The following is a 22,046-nucleotide window of genomic DNA, read 5'->3' as shown; positions in this document are numbered from 1 at the left end:
TATTCAATTACATAACAAGTCCTTTGAAAAAGACAAGGGGTTTTGATGTTCAATTTTATCATAATAATAATTCAACACAATTAAGGATCAATCCTAATTTGAGAGTATACATTGGTATATAATTACTATTTTTAATGATCAAAAACATTAAATCTACTCAACTAGTGCTCCATAGATCTGAGGCAAGAGAGTAAATTACTTTACATTTTGATGTAGATTGCTAAGTCAAAAGGTGATTCATTTGACATTATTTGTAATATAAAAGGATGGTTTTGCTAACCAGAAAAATAAAGTCCATTTTTTATAACTATTCAAATTATTGGTCAAGTTTTTAGAATACATTTTTTAAAATTTCCTAGTAGTAACAATAATAAATTTTTTAAAAAAATTTAAGTGCCCAAATTAACTCAACACTCTTAACACACTTGAAAGACAAACTAATATGAGCATATTATGTTTACTGCTTTATGGTAAGGATACATAAGGTTTATATTCACAGAATATGTTAACACTTAAAAACCCTTTTTAATTGTGAGAACAATGGTTTTATGCAAAGAAGAACAAAAATTATGGGATCTGCGATAATTACAATGTAGGTATCCTCTTCGTCCCCGCTTCCCCATGAAGGAAGTATGGCTCCTTCGCCATTTGCCCTAGCTTTTCTACAAATTTACAAAATTATCCATAGATAGCAAGTTATAAGGACCACTAATGTAAATTGTCTCTATTTGTTCTGCCTTCTCTAACGCTAAGATAGAAACTGTAACACAGAAAATTACCTTCTTCTATATGTTCAATGAATCACTCTAAAACAGGATGTGAGATTTTCCACTGAAACACTGTTCCATCCTAAACTTAGAAATAAACAGAGAAGGCTTCTTTACCAACAACAAAAACGGTTGAAGATATTAAATATATCCGATTCCAAAATTACCAAATCACTCTTGAAAATCTTCTCTTTTACTTTCCAAGTGAAATATGAGATTTTATTGCTTACAATTCTCATTAGAAGTCATTTAAAATACACTAACATTTTACTACTATGTGCTACAGAAAAGGACAAAGGGTTTTGATGTCCCCTCACAATATATCATCTATCAATCAGCTTAAATGAAATCACACATCAGTGAGTACTTGATGCATTTCAGTGGCAGACTGTCTTTAATGGCATCAGTAGAATAGATCCCATGTATATTTTTGCAACCTTCTACACACTGTAATTTGAACACTTTAAATGTGCCATCATAAATGGTATAGTAGCTATGTAAGGGAATGTTATTACGGATGATGTATCATGATGTCTGTAGTTTATTTTAAAATGATTCAGCAGAGGAAAAAGTGCATACACAAATAGATATACATATAGGAAGAGAGAGACATAAAGCAAATATAGCTTATAGATGACGTGTATACAATGATATTCATTGTACTATTCTTTCAACCTTTTTGTATTTTTGAAAATTCTATGTTTTAAAAGATTTTAAAATGAGATTTTTATATCTTATGGGTTTATCCTTAAGAGTAGATTATAAAAGTTTTGTTTTTAAAACATAAAGAGAATCAAGACCATTAATTTTGCTAGAAATTACTTTTCATAGTTTATTGGGTGTTCCACATTTTCAATTTTCTTCACATTGAGTATTAATGTTTTCCATCTGAACTGCCTATGAATAATTAATACTACTAATTAAACAAACTCGAGGAAATACAAATTCAAGAAAATTACTTAGGCTTTACACAGTATGCTCTTTTTCACTCTCTACATTTCTCTGGACTAGCTAGACACTACAATAATTAGGGAGTAGGGCCTTGTCAGCCTGTCATACTTAACACTTATTTCAAAGCCTGTGGGCACTCAAAGTTTATAGAAAGGTTTTTTTAAAAAACTAACAGGGTATGTGTGCCTTACAGAGAGTCATGAGCTGGTTAGTTTTTTGTTTTTTGTTTTCCTGTTTTGGGTGTTTTTAGGGGGAGGGATAGCCTTTAACGAAGAGTTACACAAGCTTCAGTGAACCTCAAAAACTCAGAGAAAAACTAACAGAATTTTTAAAATTTAATCATAGTGTCTTCTTTTTTCTCCAGATTTTCAGAATATCAACATTTTGTACAGTGGTCATACAAAGCCCGGATAAGTACCACCTGCCTCTAAAATTCCTACATTCACTGGCACAGCCACTAATTAAAACAAGGTAACTGAATATTTCTATTCATCACTGCTTTTGTTAGATAATAATGACTGATTTTTCTAGGCATATTTTAACTTGAACAATAAATTTACCATCAGGAAATCAGATAAATGAGTTTTTTAGGAATGTAGCTCCCACCAAAATGTCACACTTTCATTTGACCAATGATTATCTAAAATTCTCTCTACTTTCATGACGTGAAAACCCCCTCACAATATATGCTCTTAAAATGTCTAAATTTGGAAAACATCTGGCCTGTCAAGTTATTTGGAGGGGCTTGTGGTTTGCAGTATATTGTCTAAGGTAGTGTATTTGGAAGGAATTCACTTATCATTCTCAGGCTTCATAGAGAACTAGCCCTGAAAACAAATGTATGTGGTAGTTCACTGCTACCATAGAGAATCAATAGCCATCTATTTAATTTGCCAAGACAATGTAAATTAGTAACTTCCAGCCAGATGTGTGATATACACATCAAACAAACTGCAACCTGTTCATTATGAAAATCCTGTCAACACACACAGAGCCACTTGATGACATTCCATCTACGGCAATTTCCACATTTACAGCTATAAAAATTGTTCTCAGAATTTTTATACAAAGAATTGGAGCTGAGACTCATAAAAGGGTAATCAATTTCAGCTTTTCATCTTGTGTGCTTCTGTGTATTTATTTCTCTTTTCATTCAGCAGTATAAAACATTCAGAAAATCATGTGCAATGCTATTTTTTCTTCTGAAAATCATTTATCCTCATTACATCTTTTTAATCTGATGTAAAGTTGGGAGCCTAATCCTGCAGCTCTGAAGAAGTGTGTAAAGTGAAGAATGACACAGTCAACAGAAGAAAGAAAGTACACTTACCCCCTGGAAAACAAAACAGAATATTTCAAAATGACTCTAAACATAAATTAAGTTTACCCATTGGGAGGTCCAACTTGCATTCTGATCATTTATATGGGGCTGTGTGACTATATACCCTGCTGTTTGATAAAAAATGATTACTAACCACAGGCACCCACCAGAGAACAGAGTGTATGTATAATGCTCGCGATGTCTCAGCCATACAAAGCACCTTCTTAAAGAATGTCCGTTTCCTCTCCATGGTAAGCAGACATCATTTTTCACTCTTTAATACTTCTGCTTCACAAAGTGGCTTGTTTTATGAATTATATTTTGCCATTTTCTTTTATGTTTATTTTAATAATGTGAAAAGCTGCATTCATTAAAATAGATGGTTTTGTACCCCAAATATTGGTATGTTTTCTGCTCTGTATTAAAATCCACAGCCTTCCTGCTATTACAAAAATTTACCAGTATCCATTTCAATACCATTTACTAAAATGAAAGAAAGAAAAAGTTTCTTAATAACCAGCTATTTTTCTTGAATACTGAATCCTCATTTGAGCCAAATTCATTTTCCAAGTCTACTGAATTAAATTTTCTTATTAAACAGGGCAGAGTAAATAATCTCATTGTCAAGCATAATATTTCCAACTACTACATTTTTAATTTGCTAATTTAAAAGAAAGTGAAATTAATCTATTCCTCATGGCCAATAGTATGGTCTGATTCAAAATAGCACCCTTTAACCAACATCCTAATGTCAAAATAGGATTCCTACTAAGTGCTCAGTGTGCCAACGCTTCCAAAGTAACTAACTGCTCAGGCTCTCTAAAATCACAAGAATTTCAACCTGCACTAAAAGATTAAAAACAACAACAAGAGGTAACTGCACACAAAAGGGTTCTTCATAAGGGCTTCAATGCTAAGCAATTCTACTTTCACAGACATTATACAGAACATGTTTTCTTCACCAGCAGCATACCAGGACATGTGATCAGCCTACAGGGCTACACTGGCAAACAGAAACGATTACTGTTTCTGGAAAGAATAAGGCTCCAGTGTGGTCACCCGGAGGCCCAGCCAGTCTCATCCGCAGTTGGCTTCCAGGCTGGTTCCTCACCTAGAGAGGACAGGGCAACAGAAGGGCCGCCGCCACGACTTGCAGCCTTAGCTCCCGTGGGGTCTCTTCACTTTCCAGAGGTTAAAGTTAGACCCTCCTGGTCACTTAAACCCTCTTTGTGGTTCAGGGACGAATCAGTCTCAGAACTCTGAACTTTGATTGGAGACTCTGGTTAAAATTAAGCACTTCAAACCCAGCTTTGAAAAGTGAAACAGATGTCCTGTTTGTTCACTATAAATGGCTCCGTACGTGGGACCCTTCTCCCTCTCTCTCCCACCAGAGCTCTCTGTCTCCCCCTCCCTTCCTCTCTCTTCCTGCCATATTAAATTTTATTTAAGAGTGCGCTTAAGAGGTTAAAAAAGAGAGAGTAGAAATCACAAATAGACTGTGAAGGGGAAAACTCCTAAATCTTTCTCTGGAACATGAGGACGGCTCTTCATGATGATGAAAGTGCTAGAGCTGTCACCTTCCAGCGCAGTCAGCGCTCGGGGTCAAACCCGACCCTACCCAGTGGACCCCAGCCTCGCCTGCCCGTGGTCATGCCCACCACCTGGAGACCAGGGTCTCCTGGAGTGGGCCACGGGGCCCCAGACGTGCACTCACGTGAGCACGTAGTTGACGCTGACGATGCAGTGTGGCCTGGACGAGCGGCTGTTGTGCACGATGGTCGCATAGCTCTGCACCCACACCCAGCCGCCGTGCTTCGCCAGGAACCGGTAGTATTTGGTGGTCACCTGCCCCTTTACCAGCACTGATGGAGAGACAGAAGACGGCTCGTGGTGAACAGACTTGCTCCTGAATCGGCCCAAATGTTATCCCGGGCGATGGGGAGTGCAGGTCCCCAGGAAGCCCTAAGACCTGCGCCCAGGCAGGAGGGAGAGACATCCAGAACATTCCCAAACTAACAATTCTTCCTGTTGAGTTGCACTGAGTCCTCCGGTCCCTCAAGATTAAAAAAAGAGGGGAACACTTAAAGTTGGGGGATTCCGGAGACTCGATATTCTAACTATGGAAGGTCGGGTGTGGGCATCAACTCCCCGGATGCTCACATTCCCTGTCCTGGGAGATTAAGCTCAAAACAAAGTTGTTTCAAAGCTGAAGTGAGTCAGTGCGAGCTTGAGCCCAGTGGGGCAGCCTTAGATTCCATTTTCATCTTGGGGGAGGGGAGGAGACGTATCAATAGGGGAACAAGACCCTTCCTGGGAGAACTTCACCCGGGAACTCAGAAACTCCCTCTGCCTGCAGGAGGGCCAGGGGATGATTAGGGAGATGAGCTGGGGCAAGGCGCGAAGAGCCTCTCCTAGCAACACCACCGCCCCTTCCCCTTACCAACACCTCCCACCCCCACCTCCCGCCAGGCAAGGTGGAGTCTTACGCAGGTGGTGGGCGCAGCGCAGGTGGAAGGTGTCGCAGCCGTGCACGTGGTGGTACAGAGTCTTCTCAATCAGGTCCTGAGGCTCGTACCCTGTCAGCTCCGCCACTCTGCGGAGAGTAACCCCACGGGATGAGCGCGGGCTGCGGGACTGCCCCCACCCTGAACAGCCACCTCAGAGCTGCGCCCACCCTCGATTCTCAGGGCCCCCTCAGTCACCTCATCCGCAAAATGGGTCGACAAGGAGCTCTGGGCGACTGGACTGGGCCGCCCTCCCGCTAGGGGGGACTCTGGCCCTGACCACCCACCTGGAGTCCAGGAAGATGAGCTTCATGTCCAGGCTGGCGCGGAACATGAACATGTTGCTGTGCAGTTTGATCTCCGTGACGGCGCTGGGAGGCAGCGAGTGGCCCACGGCCACCAGGCCCACGTTCTGGTAGCAGCCATCGAAAGGGGACATGTCCAGGCTGTACTGGCGGATCTTCAGGTACCCGCTGCAGTGAATGACCTGAGGCGGACCGGGAAGGCCGGAGGCTCAGTCACAGGCAGGAAACACCCAAAAAGGTGGGACAAGGACTGAAACATTTGCAGACTCTTCTCGGCCACAAACGCCTGTGCGCCACAGCTGGTGCACTGAAGTGTCCACAGTTATGGGGCTCCCACGTGTCTCAAGGGAGTGACGGTCCTGCCCCACTGGACTCACTTAGGAACTGATGAAAATGCAGAGGCCTGAGCCCAGCCAACCCTAATGCATTCGGATCGCCAAGTGAGGCCCTGGGACCTGCATGTTCGCTGCCATTAAACAAGAAAATCTTGCATTCCTGCTAAAACTCTGGTTCTTAATCTCTGGCGGGGGAGGGGGCAGAATCCGACCCTATGAGTAAATTCTACCAATCCACCGAATTTACCGACTGTTTCAGATGCTTTACACATCCCTAAGGCCCATTACAAGCCCGAGGTTAAGATCCCCAGCCTTCAAGGCAGTATTCGAACCCACTGAGACGTAAGCAAGCTTAAAACACAGTCTCTAGCTGTTCACAAAGTTTAATGGCCCTTGCCATGCGCCCTGCCGGCGGCGCTGTGACGTTTGGGGCTGGGGCGGGGGAGAGCCGTCCAGGGTGGTCCTGGCTCCAAGAACCCTTCTCCCCACCCGCACGCGCCTCCAGTTCTGCCCGCTTCGCCCGCACGCTGCTCGGTGGGCGCGGCCGCCAGGAGGCGTGGATCTTCTCTCTCAGCCACGCACCTTGTAGCCGCCGCAGGTGAGGCCCGCGTTCCTCTTGGCCAAGACGCACTTCATCCTCAGGAAGAAGGAGCGCTCGATCTCGTACTCTGCGGGGTGGGGTGGGGTGGGGGTAGGAGTGGGGAGCACGTGAGACAAGCAGCGGCGCCACGGTCCCTGCCCTCGCTAAAGGAGGAAGAGCTAGCAGCTGACTGCGATGGGTCCCGGTGTCGCTAGCACGCGGCTGCCTTACCCTGGACGAAGTGAGAGTGGTAGGGCTGGTGGGCCGTGAGCACCGCTGTCATCTCGTCGTGGTCCGCCGGGTGGATGTATTCGTAAATGCTGTTCCCGGTCAGCTCTACCTGTAAAGAGGTGGGTATCACCGTCTCCGAGGTGGTGGGACGTCCCACGGAGGGGCTGAAAGATTGAGCCAGGGGGTCTGCAGGGGACAGGAGCCTCAGCTCCAGAGTCGATCCTGAGTTCTAATTCCAGTTCTGCCTGCTACCTATTGCAACCTATCTAAGCCTCAGTTTCCTTATCTGTGAGAGGAAAGAATAATAGTAATTATAGTAATAGTAGCAGCAATAATAGTAATAGCTCCCTGGCAATCTGGTAAAGATATGACATAAATATGTAGCCACCTCCCATTGTCTTTGGTTTAGGCTATAGCGGCTGGAAAAGGCAGCCAAAAGGGCTTGGGGGTGGATGCTAAAGGACAATTAGAGGAAGGGGAAGATCCAGACCTCCTGCCAACTGAGATGTCTCCAATCCTGGAAACACATAGAAAGGCTTTGGGAAAGCCCCACCCCCACCCCACAGCCTGCCTCCAGCCCTGGCTGTAAATATTGAAGGCTGGAGGTGTGGACCACTCACCTACCTGAGAAAGACCCAGGTGGACTGAGGCTGTCTCGGAGATGTACATGATCTTCCCATCTGGGGCCACCACAAAGATGAAACCATCCAGGGTCTGGGGAGACAGGAACCATTGAATGCAGAGCCCTCTGGGCCACTGGGAAAAATTGGGGGTGGGGGGAGTGATACGGAAGTACAGAGAGATGGAGTAGACAGAGGCTAGAAGGAAGGAGGGCAAAAAAAAAAAATATTAGCCACAAGAGTTCTTTTGTTCATTCCAAATTTGTAAGCATGGAGGAAGTGGCAGGTGAGGCTACTGTCCTCCAAGACTGAGGATTCAGGACATGAACAAAGCAGACATATCTATACATACACATTCTGGGGGAAAACCATAGCCTGTGATAAGAGGTGGGATGGGTACTAAGAAAACCAGAGGTTTCCTGTGTCAGTCTTGGAGAATTTCATGGTGGGACATGGATAATGGAAAGCGTGCTAGCGGGGTTTGGGGAACAGTAAGCACTGGAAGATGTGGAAGGGCTGGCAGTCTGAAAAGTTTGTAGACAGAAGGCAGCTGGCCAGTGGCTCTGGAAAGAGTCCAGGAGAGGGGGATTTAGGAGATGAGAGTGTTTCAGGGCAGCAAGTCCACACAGTAGTGCTACAGAGTGTATGTGTGTGTTTACACTGATGTAGCAAACTGACAGGCTCTCCACGAAGAAAAATCTTAGACTTTCACCGTTTCTTTATCTCTGTGAATAAGGCTTCAGTCCAGGTGGTAGAGCATCAGGATGAGTTAGATCCTGCTGTCAAGGAGCCGGAAGTGAATAAGGGACAACAGACCTAAAGCCGATGTAATGACCATACAGCTGAATGGACAGTGCTGTGAGGGACTGGAGGCTGAGTAGCCTGAGACCTGGGGAGAATCAGAGTGGTCAGAGAATCAGAATTTAGAGGCTGTCTGAGCAGAGCCTTGAAGAGGAAGCCTGAATGTGAAAAGGGAAGAAGGTCATCCTAGATAGAAGAATGATATACAGAAAGCAGGCACTGGGGGAGAGGATGCATCCGGTGTATTCAGGCATGATAAGTTCGGTGTACCAGATATGAGGCTGGTGCTGGGTTTTTGGAGAGTTTGGGATGTCAGTCTGAGGAACTCAGAGATGCTTTGCAGGCATCAGGTTCCAACAGAGTAGGGAAATAAATAGCAGGCTTAAATGTGTGTGTGTTGATGGTGCTTTTTGTTTCATTTTTCTGGCAGAATGTGGACAGTGACCTATAGGAGGAAAGAGTGGAGATGAGGAAATCACGGATGGTCAAGCCTGAACTCAGTGGCTCAAGGAAGACAGAGTGGGGAGAGAGTCTAAGATGATTCTGGCTGTTGTGGAATTTGTGGTGGCAGAAAGAGAAGCTGAGGCTGACCTCAAGAGGTCATGGTGAGTTTTTGTATGAGTGGAAGTCTGGAAGAAGGAGATAGTGAGTTCTTATCTTGGGTATGCTAAACTTCAGGTATAGGCAGATTTCCATTTGGATGTGTCCAGATGGCAGCAGGAAATAAAGGTCTGTTGCTTGGGAGAGGGATGTCTAGACAAGAAGTCATGCAAATGTGGGGAAAGTAGTTGATGTGGTGTTGTTGGCTGAGATAACCCAGGAAGCCCTTGAAGCTGTAAGAGGAGAAACAAAGCTGGAACCTTGGGGAAATGCCAGCATTTACAATCAGAGACTGGTGGGAAAACCTAGAATAGCAAGCAGAGAGGGGGAAGAATCCAGGAAACTGTGCTACTTTAGAGACTAAGGGAAAGGTAGAATGTCAAGTAAGCCATGTCACCTCCATCCAGTCTTTGTCCAAATGTCACCTTCCCAGTGAGGGCCTCTGCAACTGTCCCACCACTAACCACAGCCCTCTTCTTCCCCTTCTTTTTCTCCATGGCACCCACACCACTGTCATACTATGCAGCGCACCTGTGTGGATTTGCAAGGCTGCTCTCCTTAGAATGTCAGCTCCATGAGGGCAGGGCTTTCTGCCTGGCATACAATTGGACCTCCTGTGTTTGTGGAATGAACGAGGTCAGGTAAGATAAGAGATGAGCAGAGCACACGTCCTAGGAGAGAAGCCTTACTGCAGTGGGAGTAAGGAGAGCCGGGTAAGCCATGGAAACTGAGAGGACCACTAAGTCCTGTGAGGAGTTTAGGATGAAGATGAGGGAAAAGATTGGGCAAGGACTAGAAGAGGTGACTGTTTGGGTTATGCTCTCTTGTTTATACTGATGAGGAAAGTTAGCTGGGACTATGGAGGGATTTCAGAGGGAGGGGGTCAGTTGCTCAGAGACAACCAATGGAAGGTGTCCCTGAGAAAGGGGAGAGATGGTGCCTTTTAGTTAAATTGAGGGGTGTGGAGGCCAGACCTGGAAGGGAATGCTCACACAGGGCCTCTCTTTGCCCTATGAAACTAAACTCTCTTTTGGCTTCTGGGATTGAAGCGGGGACTGAATAGTGATGAGACTGGAAAGGCCAGGCCACTCCTGCCATGAGATGCTGAGCATACCTGCACAGGGAGGGAGGACCATCTGAGAGTCCCCAGTCTGATGCTGAGGCTCCCACTTGAGGAGTTTGGTGGACTTGAATAACAAGAATAAGGGGGTGTAGGGTGGGATACAAGTGTCAAGCCTAAAAATTCCACGGGGAGTTTTACTGTTTTAAATATTTGCTAGGCGACTTACTCGGGCAGTGGACAATTTCAAACTGCAAACAATGTGGTAATGGGCACCTCCATAATGGATAAACTCATTACCTGGGGAGGTGTGTGTGCTACCGGCGAGGGTCCCTGCCCAGCCTGGCAGGGCTGGGAAGAGGGTGCCTGGAGAGAGGAAGGAGCCCCCGGAGCTACAGGGCGCGGATGAAACGAGTTGTGGTCGCAGCTGCATCCGGAATGTGTGGGCTTAAAGCACTGACGGGCATTTCTACCAGATCCCGGCTATTTCCGGGATAAATTCTTCATTTCGGACGGTTGTGCAGCCGGGCTTCGGCAGCTTGGCCCGAGGACTGCGGTTCCCTCTGCCGAGTGGTGTCAGATGGCACCCCCTCCCTCGGTTCAGCCGTCCTGACTGTGGCCTTAACGGGCTCCCCTCCAAACCCAACGCTCCCATTGTCACCTGCTCCTCCCTCTCCACCTGGCCAGGAGACTTCCACACCCAGAGAGGTCAGGAGCCTAACATTTTAACTTTATAAGGAGTCATAGGGACTGCGTGTGAGACGGCCACCTTCGGACAGTTTCCCATTTTCTGGGGAACAGGAAGCCTAGCCCTCTCACACACGCCGCGTCAGTACCTGGAGCAGGTGCGAGCCCAGTTCGCGGCCGACGTTGTCCAAAGGGCTGGTCCTACTCGAGTGGCCCCACGCCTCGCCGAGCCCTGTGAAACACAGAGACACCCTTAAAAGATGCACTCCGACCCGGCTGGCGGTTTGAGAAGTAGTTTAGTGGTTCTGTTACCCAGGCAAGCTTTCACACACAACCGGACACCGTCCGGGCTCCCTCCCCACGTGGACCGCGGGAACCGGTGTGTCAACTGCGGCTCCGCCCTCTCACCGCCAAAGGGGTTTAACAGACGTCAGACTCCCTCTCCCTCTGCACGACCGGCCCCGGCTTCTCTGGAAGGACAGGGTCCTGGCTGAGCGCCCCACTCACCCACCCCGGCAGCACCCCAAGTGACCTCGTTTGAGGGCAGCCTGTGCCCAGAAGGGGCCCGACACAACACCAGAGAGATAACTTTTGTGTAGGTTCACTAGTGTGCTTAGAAGGGCGAGGGACACTACTTCTCACCCCAAGTTTCATCATCCTCCTTATCACGAGGCCGAGGGTGTCCACACATTCAGCGAATACCGCGGCGCGCTCAGAACGACCTGAGACAGCGGGCCAAGGCCAGCTCCTCCCGGTGGGCTTTCTGATTGGCTGCGGGGCTCTCCAGCCCTTTTCCTCCCCTTGGCCTCTGACTTTAAAACGCTTCGGAAAAATTCGTTTGCTTGGGGATGGCTCCCAACACCAGCTACCCTCCGCAACCCCTCCTCTGCCTTTCCTCTCTCTCCTAGCAGCCCCCACTTAACGCGTCCTAACCTCAGGTCCCCACCCCCACCCCAAGAAAAACCCAGGGGCTCTTCGGAAAGCCACTTATTTTCAGGTGCTTAACACCATCTTACAATATTTACGTCCCCTTTTGGACATAGGGAATCATTCCCATTCTCTAATTCCCCGGCATCAACTAATAACAAAGACTGCCCCTTCCTGTCCTTGATGCTATCACCTTAAGCTCTCTCCAGGCTTTGCTACAAATCAGTTCTCTGGTGATGTCTGATAAATAAACCTCCCTGTATGCCCGTGGCTCATTTTTCAAAATTTAATATGAGTCTGCTATAGTACCTGTTTTCAGGAAGAAAATGAAAAATAAGACAGAAGAAACTTGCCGAGGTTAAACTACTTATGGGTAATATATTTTAACAATGTTGCTGCTAAATTAACATAACTAGGTAGTCCAATTATTTTATGCTGCCACCATTGAACAAGGTTAAACGTGATAAAAATCGGGGAGGGGGGATGATTTACTGAATTACTGCTTTATGAGACAAATCACTATGAAGTAACCAATGACAAATACTCGCATTGTAAATGGGGGTGGGGGCGGATCTTTCAGAATAAAACAGAGAGTTGGGACTCTTAAAACTGCTTCCGAAGCAAGCAATCAAAACCCTGGTAACCAGTAACCGTGAGCGCCCCTTAAGCTCGAATCGGGTTTTTCTGGGTGTTTGCACATCTAAATAAATCTAACGATTTCCCCACCGCTCTGCAAACACTGATCCGCCCCCACCCTCGCCCGGATTCCTCTCCATTCTTCGCGTTGGGCAACTCCTCCTGATTCTTCCTCCCGCCCCAGTTTCCCTCCCCAGAGTGACTCCACTGCCCTGATCCCTGCGGTCCTCCTGAACCTTTCCGGAGGGCCCTGCCACAGCAGCCGTCACACACACAATCCTTCGCCTTGTTACTTTCCCTTAGCTCCTGCCGTCTGAGTCAAGCTCTATTCCTTGTTTCACCCCCGATCACACATACCCACCCAGAAGAAGTGGCGGGAGGGTGTAGTCGAGGAGGTCGCACGGGGGAGTGGGGAAAGCATCCAGCCGGGAAAGCCCGGGACTAGAGTGGCGCTGGCCCTTTGACGCTGGGGCTTAACCGAGGCCTGAAAGCCCCGAGCTTCCTGGGGCAGTGGCCGGGCGCTCGGCGGGCAGGGAGATGGCCGCAGCCGCCTTGCGTCTGGGATCGTGCCTTCTGCAGCTCCCCAAAGGGTGTGAAACTTGCTCGTGGAGCCAACAAACGCCTTATTCTAAAATTAAGAAGGTTCTCCAAAGAACCTTTGGAGCCAGGAGCCGCCTCCCGACCGGAAACATCTGAAACCCCCTACCCCCGAGCTGAGCTCAGGGTTGAGTACTGGTTCCGAACTCCTGGCGCCAGCCTTGGCTGGTTGTGGTCTCTGAGGGCGGTCTCATTATTACGCGCCTACGAGGGAAAAGTAAGACTTCCCTGCAGGTTAATAAACAGCCGGGCCGGGCACAGGGTGACAGGAGCCTTCCGCGCCCTCTCCTGTACCCCCCACCCCCTCACCTTTGAAGGAATCTTTTGCTTTCACGGAGCATTGCCTTCTCTCCTGTTCCCGGTTGAAACCTCCCGCACGCGGTTGTGTCTGGGTTAATGTTTTATAAAGAACTGGCTGCTTTCCTTTACCTGTCGGGCTTTTCTGACCTAAGATCAGGGCTCTGAGCTCTCCTTTCAGCCGGCCCAGGACACCTTCCAAGCCCGGGACATGGGGTTTCATCTCTCAAAAAGTGGGGGGAAGGGTGGGGGCAGAGACCCCTCTCCCTGGACCCCGTCACCTTCCGCCCGCACTGACGCGCTCCCACCCCCAGTTTCTGTTGGAGAGGGGGGGTAAGCTGAGATTTCGTTTCTGCACTTGACCTACCGCAGAAAATTCGCAAATCCTTTGATTGTCTGTTTAAAATGAGGAGGAAACCAGCTCCCTTTGCGGCAGGATTACAGTGGGAACAAGATCTAAAGATTCTCTTGTAATTCGGTGAGGCCGAGGGAACGGGGTTTTGCAAAGGAGAGAAGGAGCTCTGCGAGGGAGGCGATAACTAAATCGGGTTTTAGACAAAAGGATTTTCCCCAGCTGAAGTGGCCGAAGACAAAGGAAAACATAATCTATTTTGGAAGATTTCCAAGATATGCCACATTAACCTTAGCAGATAAATTTTTCTTCTCCCCGCCCCCTCTCCCCTTAAAATCTGGTTTATCATATTTACATAAGTAGTATTAGAAGGGATGTATCTATTATGGATCTAAAGGACTAGCTCACATTTCACGTGAAACCCCGGGCGAAGTTTCACTGTTGCTTTACCCTCAGTGCGCAGTTGAGCCATTTCCATTTAAATACCCCCTGACCCAAGGATTACCTCAATGGACTGACTGCACGGGTTTTGTAATTTCCTGAAAATGAGATTTCGATTTATAAAACAAGAAACCAATTAGTAACCAAATGAGGCGAAGTAGATCCACTAAAATTGACCTAATCCCACAGGCACAATTTAGGCCCGTTCTTGGCGAATGAATGATGAGCCCCAGTCTAGCCTGAGCCCAAAGCATCATCCAGCTGTGTTATTGCAAGCAGCAAAAATAAATTGATCGAGCTTTTCCTTCGGAATGAGATTCATACCCTTGACAAAATATAGATTACAGACCAGGTATCTCCTCCTTCACCCAGTCAGGAAGAGGAGGAGGAGAAGAGCTTGTTCTACTGTTTCGCGCCCCCGCCCACCTTTAATAAATAAACACTGTATCTCAATAGAAAGGTGTTCTCCTTATTGTCCTTCCCGAAAACCTTCAATTCTTGGATGACAGGGGGCTGTCCCATTATCTGACCACAACTTGGTGACTGAGATGGGAAAAGCCCACCGAGACCCGCTTCTAACTTCTGGTCCTGGGGGACTTGTCTCAGCCACCTGGTTTGTCCACAGGGCCTCCGCGTTCTCACAGAGCGCACTGTGCAACCCTTTCAGCCTTAGAGCAAGCGGCATTCGTGTTCCGGCTCCAGGAGCCTCAGCGGCTGGGCTCTTTGGGACTGAGAAGGACGGCGATCAGGAGCGTTTCGCCCAGACCGAGCGGTCTGGAGCGGTCACTGGGCAGGAGGCTGCTCCGCGCACCGAAACGCACTCAGAACCCCCACCTGGGACGCCTGGCGCGGCCCCTGGGCCATCTGGCGGGTGTGGCCCACCTTCCGACGACGTTGGTGGCCGCGCGGGGCTGGGGTTTGCCCCGAGCATGGTCCCGGGCCCCAGAGTGCGCGTGTGCCCGGTGCTCCCCTGCCTGCCTCCGAGACCCCCAGCCGCGCCCAGGGTATCCACTTCTGTCAGTGTGAAGCTGGGGTGGAGACAGACGGTCGCAGCGCTGACACTCTGTGGGCGCTCGTTAGTGCTTCTGCCCCCGAGCTAGGGCTTCCCGGGCGGGGCCGAGCCCTAGAGAACACGAACTGCAGGAACGAGGACAGGCCGGGTCCGGTCAGGTCCCGACTAACCCGTGGGGCGGACACGCACGGAGGGTCGACAATGGTACGCGACGGCCGAGAGCCTCACGCAGAGCCTCCCCAAGACCCCGGACCTTCGAGGCTGGCCGGGCTGGGCGTCCGAAGACCCGCGCGGGCGAGGCCGATGGGTCTGCCCCGCGGCGCGGGCCTGTAGCGCTTCGGTTCCGCTCGGCGGTCGGGACGCACAGCTCTGCCCCTCGGGCGGCATCTTGGCTTCAGAGGAGTTTTAGAGGAGGGCCGGGCCTGGGGGCAGTGGCCCGCGCAGCACCGGGCTCGGCGGGCGGAGACGCCCTCGCGCCCCAGGAAGGCGGAAACATGAGCCCGCGCGGAGCGTGAGGAGACACCGCGCGGAGGCCGCGAGCTGGCGCACTCTCGGCCACGGCGGCAAAGGCGAGCGGGTCCCTGGCCGCCGCCGCGGGGAGAGAATGGGCCGCACGATGGGGATCCGGCCCGCGGGCCGCGGCCTACAAGCCTCCCCGGCCGCGAGGTGAGGTGCGGCGGGGGCTTCGACAAGGTCGCTGTCCCTGGACTGGTCTGAGCCACAGAAGTCGAGTGATACCGCTCCGGAGCCGTCTGCCCGACGGCGCTACCCGAGGAGGAAGCTTTGCTCCTCAATGCTCAGACAATGTTTTAGTGTTTTCTGATTAGGAGGCCCGTTTGCAAAATAATTGAGGATTCCCCGTCGCAATGCAAAATTTAAAATTCCGTGGACCGCAGAATGACAATGAGTGCACAGCTATTATCATAAGGTTTTAGCCGGGACTAAACCTTATTCTCTTGAGAAACACCTGATCCGACAAAGAAATGAGGCAAGAATTCATAGATTTGAATTCTGTGTCCACATTTGTATCTGCAAAACCTGGAATCTGCCAAGATTCCCCCAGATTGAAAAGTAATTCCCCCTAGAAATCAGGTTTGTCCTCTGGAAATTTAACCTGATTTTAGTTTTAGAGGAGTGTACCCTGCTTTAAAATATTCTGCCATAGCTAATCATACCCTGTTTTTATAGTTTTGCTGTTTTTGCTATTGTTACTGTTTTTATTAATGATTACTCCCTTTTCCCCCCAAAAAAGTACTTTTTCCATTGATCTGGTCTACAGTTTCTAGCACATAAATCTGCCTTGCAAATGCTCTGCCCAGAGTTTAGTTCTGCACTCTACATTGTAAAGTCAACATCAAAACTGGAATTAAACAGAGAAACCCAGCGTGGAGCATAAACTGTGCTTAAAGGCGTTTAAATGAGAAAAACTTCTGTAAGAAAATAAACATGGAAACCTAATGCTCAATCATTTCCCCAAGCAGCAAGAAAAACAGCCTTAAATCACCCATCCACGTGGGAAATGGGGCCTCTTTTCCTCTTTCAGTTCTCAGCCTCAAAATAATATAAGGTGATTAAGGATTTCAGTCTTGAGGTGAATATTAGAGCAAGTGTCTGTGGAGGTTTGTTTAATCATCCTTTTCTTTCCAGCCTTTGTAGAGACTCCTACACAGTTACTGATTTTAATTCTGTCATTACTTTTATTTTGCCAAGACATGTTGACAAAGAAATGGCAGTAATGTTACTGAGATACTGAATGGCCGTAGATTTGAAAACATTTGATCTTTTCAAAGGGCACACTATGCAAGCCATTATGCCCCCAGTAAAAACTGTATTATAACTGGATAACAAATACATATTTTAGTTGAACTTATTCTTTTTTGTATACAAATCAAGTCATAACATCTCTTTTTTTATCCTGCCTCTTTGGCTTTGAGAACACCAAAGACATATATATCCAGATATGCCAACTTTTCCTTTGCAAGGCTATTTTAGAATAGAATATGTTACCACTTGGGATATGCAATTCTAATGATTTCCCACTAATTGTCCCAGAGTTTTTGTTTTTATTTTTACTATGAAATTTCCAATTTAATACTTTATTTCTTAATTATTCCAGCAGCCCATATCCCATTCTTCTGTTCCTTCTCCCTCGATTTTTTCCCTCAACAGTCAATTTTATCTATTGAGATAAATAAAAGCTGAAACTTGCTCCCAGACCAGGAATTTACTAGACTCCTGGGGACAGGGTGGATAGGCATTGTATTCAACAAATGGGGGGAGGGTAGCTATATTTTAAGGATCTTTCATTTTTTTCACGTGTAAGTATGGAAGGATTTCTGTTTAAGACTTTTGGCATTACAGGGTATTATGAATAAAATGTAATATGAGCAAAACCAGTAAAGTTTTATAGTCATTTTTATGCCTAATAACTGATGCCACCAGATTTAGAATTATTTTAGATTATATACTTTGCAAAATCCATACGTTACATGTGATAGCAGGCTTATTGTGATGAAATAGTTACCTTCATCTCACCCTTAAAAATTTGTTGAAGACCTACTATGTGCTAGGATGGTGTCAAGACAGATGTAAAAATGTACTTCATTTTCAAACAAATTCTTTCCATCTCTCCACACTAAAATATATTACCTCCATAAAAAGTGCTCAGTTTCCCCCACTGCCATGGACCTAATCTTGCCCACCTTTCTGCCTTCAGGCAACAGCTGAACCCAAATTTGGCACCCTCTGCAGGTTGTGCTTGGTTCTGCGGCCTTGTGATTATTGAGCTCCTTCTGATAACTGTTGGTTTTATTGTTTGTTGCTGTTGTCCCTTAATACCTTAAAGGGCTGAATCTGGGTTTTGGACTTTCGAAGCTAATCTAGCCTCAAAATTAAAACCTCATCCCTAGGAACCAGCTGTCCGGATGACCCTAACTCACCCGGTGGAGGCTTCGGGTGAGTTATGAGCTCAACAGTAGCTGGGGAAATAAATGATGTGCCCAGAGTTCACACATCGTCCATCCCCTCCTCCCCATAAACTCTCACGCATCCAAACAAGGGAGAGGAAGGAGCGGCCCCTGGCCAGAGCTCTGAAGGTAGGTGAGTGGGGCTGCAGAAAGTACAGTCGCCTTTAAAGTAGCCACAGGGGACAGGCCTGGCCAACAAGGGGACTCCAGCGGGAGTCTTCACCCGCGCTCTTCTTAAAATTAATGAGAAGTTGGCTAAGAGGGTTTACTTTTTGTTCCTTCTATTTATCACGCAATTTATAATTTGTGGAGTTAGCATTAAATCAAACAAGAAAGCTTGCTCTCTTAAAAACAAAACCAAAACAACGAAAACCAGCCCAATTCCCTCCGGCCGCGCCTGCCCGGGGTCTGCACGACACAGAGGAGCCCCTGGCCCAGCGACTCCCCGGGCGCACTGTCCTTCTCTGCGCCCGCCCGGGAAGCCGACCCGCTATTCTTTTCCTCCGCGATTACTCGCAGCCTCACAAGCAGCACCATATGCTGCTTCTGATCAAACAGCGAGCGACATCGGCACCGATAATTGACGAGACCCGCTAGAAATCACGCAGAAAGGGAGCCCACTGAGACCGCAGGGGCTGACAAATCATTGCTAATAATCCTGTTAGGAACAGAGCGGCCAGCGGAGTTCGCAATAGCTTTATTTTTATAAAGTAGGCGCTGACAGTATAAAGACAACGATATCTCTTTTTTAAACAGAAGGCAATGTACCATAATAGAAATTTTCCCACCGGCAATTCTCAGCACAGGTTGAATGGGAAACGTGGTTGTTTTTATTACATAAGTTGCCCCTCCTTCTTTTTTCTCTTTTCTTTTTTAAAAAATCTTTTCTGGTATGTTAAGTTTTGATTCCTCTCCTCCTGTAATTTCCAAGGTCAGATGAGATTGTTCAAGGAACTGCTTTAAGACAAAATGACCATAATACTATAGCTTATAGCTTTGGGCTAAAACTGAACTATAAAAGTTGTCCTTTAGTGCTCCTGACTAATTTGGGGGCATGTTTTGCAAGATTTTGATTCAGATAAAAACTTGTAGTCAAAATGAAGCAAAGTGAAACTCAAAACCCAATGGTGATTCTTTCCTTTCCTCTTTTCCCTAAAAGAAACAACAAATTCCAAACATCCAAAATCAACAATAACATAGATCTCTCTGGGTCAAATAAGACGTTCTGGTTTGTAAATAAACAGGGTTCCTTCTCTTGAATTTATTTGTTTAGTATTCTCTCCTTTACACTTCCAAATCGTCCTTCCCCAGCAAAGACATATCTAAAATATTTTTAAAATCTGTTTGTATGTTATTTGAATGTGAGTAAAGGAAAAGGTGGGGAAACAGAAGAGAGACGAGTCCTTCACCTACTGAATATAAATGGTTTTATACACGACAGTGTTCTATGAAGGCTACTTTGTCCTCACACAGTGAATCTTGATAATCTAAATACACATTTTAAATCATGTCAACAGTTCAGCTGTTCTAACTTCTAGGCCTTATAAGACAATTTTCCCAGGGATTCATTTGCCAACCTGCCACCTAAAAGATATTTTCTAAGCAGGCAAGTGATCTTAATTCAATCTTATATCTCAGAAAAAATATCAAGCCCAGAGTTGCAAATCAGAGTTAGTCTCAGAATCTGTGACCATCTCAACAACTCAGAATAAATTTGCAATAAGTAGTCGAGAGGCTGGGTAAATTCAGAACATATTTGTTCATGAACTTGCCTGCTCCTCATCTGTTGAATTACTGACATATTGAAAAATTATTATCTCCATGTACATGGGTCTGTCTAGACATAGCAAAAATAGAAGAATTTAGAGGTGTTCCTGCTCTCTACTAGATATAAACCTAATGAGAGGAATTAAAAAAGAAAGTCATGTTTGTGTTAGTAGTACTTCCGACAGAGCCCAGTAATCTAAGTGTTGACAAAAGCACCGTTGGGCTGCTTTCCAATCAAACACATCTGAAGGACAGAAAAGAAAGTATTAATGGGGAAGTAGAAAGAACCACAGAAAGGCAATAGAAATTCTAAATCCAGCGAGGGCCTTAGTTATTCCAGCATGCTAAACTTCCCTTTGCAGTGAGTGTGTAGGTACATATGCCTGTACTTCTCTGCCGGTAGTGTAGTCATTCACTGGCAAATCCCTTACCCCTTCTACCTTTGAAATTCCATCTGGTCAAAGTCACTTACCTTCTGGGAACACTACTCGCATTTTGAGATAGCTGGTGGTGAGTCTGATTATGGATGCTTTGTCCAGCTGCGAGGTGATAGCTGAGGGCAAAGGCAATAATTTAGCCAGTTCATAAAATTCACTGTTTTCCTTCTCCCTCCTAGTCCGGGCAGCATTTTTGGACTTCTCTTTCATCGTGTCTCGTTCTCCCTTTCTTCTTACAACATAAGTTCCACAGATTCATCCAAAACCAAAAATAAACTTTCAATTAGAGATCATATTTGGCAAAAAAAATATAAAGACTTTTGCTTCAGTGTTTTGATGGTAGTGAAAGAACAACGGTGAACAGATTTTTTTTTTCTTTAAAAATATGGGATGCGAATAAAATTGCTGATCCACGGCAAGCGATCTCGACAATCCTAGGTGTAGCTGGGTATCAAATGCCGGCGGGAACCCCGAAGAGCCAGCCTTTTCTTCGGTTCCGCGCTGCAAACCCCGGTCCTCGGGAGATCGACATAATAATCCCCGACGGATGCTCTCAGTCCCGAGGCCTTGGAGGCGGCTCGGAGCCCCTCGGGGAAGAACACGATTGCCGGACCACTTTTTCAGGCCACTGTGAAGACAACAGCATCAAAGCGTCAGACATCTGCGGCTCCACAATCACTCACGCGCTCGCCCCAATTCTGGGGGAAATGGCCGGAAAGGGCCTCAGCGCGCCTCCGCTTTTCTTTGCCAGGCTCAGTGTTTTGGTTGGTTGGTTGGTTAAGATTTGGAAAAATCAGCAGCGAGACTGAGTCCCCTGCAAATAATATTCACCTTCTCTCACCCCCGTCAGACACATTCTCCAGCCCCCTGGGAAGTTGCCCAAACCACAAAACACAGGTCGGAAGACCCTTAGGAGCCCCAGACCAGGGGTACGTTCCCAGGAAGGCAGGTTTCTGCAAATCAAAATTTCTCCGCAGTGCTCGGGCGCCTCTCGGTCCCCCCACTTTGGTAGGTCCGGAACTTGACTCTAAGTTGGGTCTCAAGTCTCAGGGATTCCTCAAGAAGTGGCACTTATACATCGAGTCCCTCGGGACTGCCGAGGAGGCGACCCAGCGCTTCCCCTGCCCAGCGGGGGCGGCAACACGCCGGGCACGGCAGCGCCAGGTTAACAGGTGGCACATTCGCGACAGCCCCTCGCAGGCACCGGAGGGCGGGAGGCGCCCGGCCTCTCCTCCTCCGCCGTGGAGCCGCGGGCGCCACTGGGCGGGCGCAGGGCATATTCCGCTTCACCTACCTTCAGTCCTTGCCGGCGGCAAAGCATGCGGAGGCGCCCACGTCTTAATTGTACTCATGCCTACCGTCCAACTAACCACTCCGCGGGCCTCGCCGCTTCCCACCAGCAGAGAGGAGCAGAGCGCGTCCTGGCTCTCTCTTCTTCTCTCGGTCATGAATTGGGGGATGGGTGCGAGGGAGAAGGGGGGGAGGATTCGGGCTTTGGGACGGGTGAGGTGGTTTTAGAATCCGCCTCCTCGGTAGTTGTTACGAAGGAAGTATTATTGCTAATTGGAAGTCGAAAACGCCCCCCTGTAACTTCTTTATGGCTTTACAGGGTTTAGCTTCAACTTCACTCCCGGGCTCCCTCTCTCCCGCCCTCTCTTAATGCCACTCACAACCTCCTCGTTTCTGATTGGCTTGGTGCGTCTCGGGGTGCGGCGCTCATTGGCCAACAGGCCTGAGTGACTCGTGCACGACCCGAGCCTCCCCGCCCCCGCCCCCCTCCCAGCCGCGCGCCCCAGCACTCCGCAAGCCGCCGAGCTAGCCGCGTGGCCGTAACGCTTCAACTAGCCCTGGG

The 22,046-nt window shown here is 47.6% G+C and overlaps 1 protein-coding gene across 1 annotated transcript in view; it reads right to left on the bottom strand.

The window, feature by feature from the left end:
• Positions 1 to 21,828, bottom strand: part of SIM1 (SIM bHLH transcription factor 1) — a 76,523-nt gene extending 54,695 nt beyond the window's left edge. Inside the window, exons 1-9 of the mRNA XM_055433352.2 lie at positions 21,489 to 21,828; positions 20,230 to 20,822; positions 10,912 to 10,994; positions 7,619 to 7,708; positions 6,995 to 7,103; positions 6,766 to 6,851; positions 5,831 to 6,030; positions 5,526 to 5,632; positions 4,754 to 4,901 (exon numbers count right to left, since the gene is read on the bottom strand). Coding sequence (XP_055289327.1) covers positions 4,754 to 4,901; positions 5,526 to 5,632; positions 5,831 to 6,030; positions 6,766 to 6,851; positions 6,995 to 7,103; positions 7,619 to 7,708; positions 10,912 to 10,994; positions 20,230 to 20,404 — 998 coding nt within the window. The 5' untranslated portion in view covers positions 20,405 to 20,822; positions 21,489 to 21,828. The remainder of the gene's footprint in view (positions 1 to 4,753; positions 4,902 to 5,525; positions 5,633 to 5,830; positions 6,031 to 6,765; positions 6,852 to 6,994; positions 7,104 to 7,618; positions 7,709 to 10,911; positions 10,995 to 20,229; positions 20,823 to 21,488) is intronic.
• Between the last annotated feature and the right edge of the window lie 218 nt (positions 21,829 to 22,046).

This window comes from Moschus berezovskii, chromosome 10 (genome assembly GCF_049115385.1).
Source record: "Moschus berezovskii isolate FMDL1 chromosome 10, NW_MosBer_1.0, whole genome shotgun sequence".
In the NCBI taxonomy this organism is placed as follows: domain Eukaryota; kingdom Metazoa; phylum Chordata; class Mammalia; order Artiodactyla; family Moschidae; genus Moschus; species Moschus berezovskii.
The sequence above is the reverse complement of the archived record's forward strand: the minus strand, read 5'-3'. Positions and strand labels throughout refer to the sequence as shown.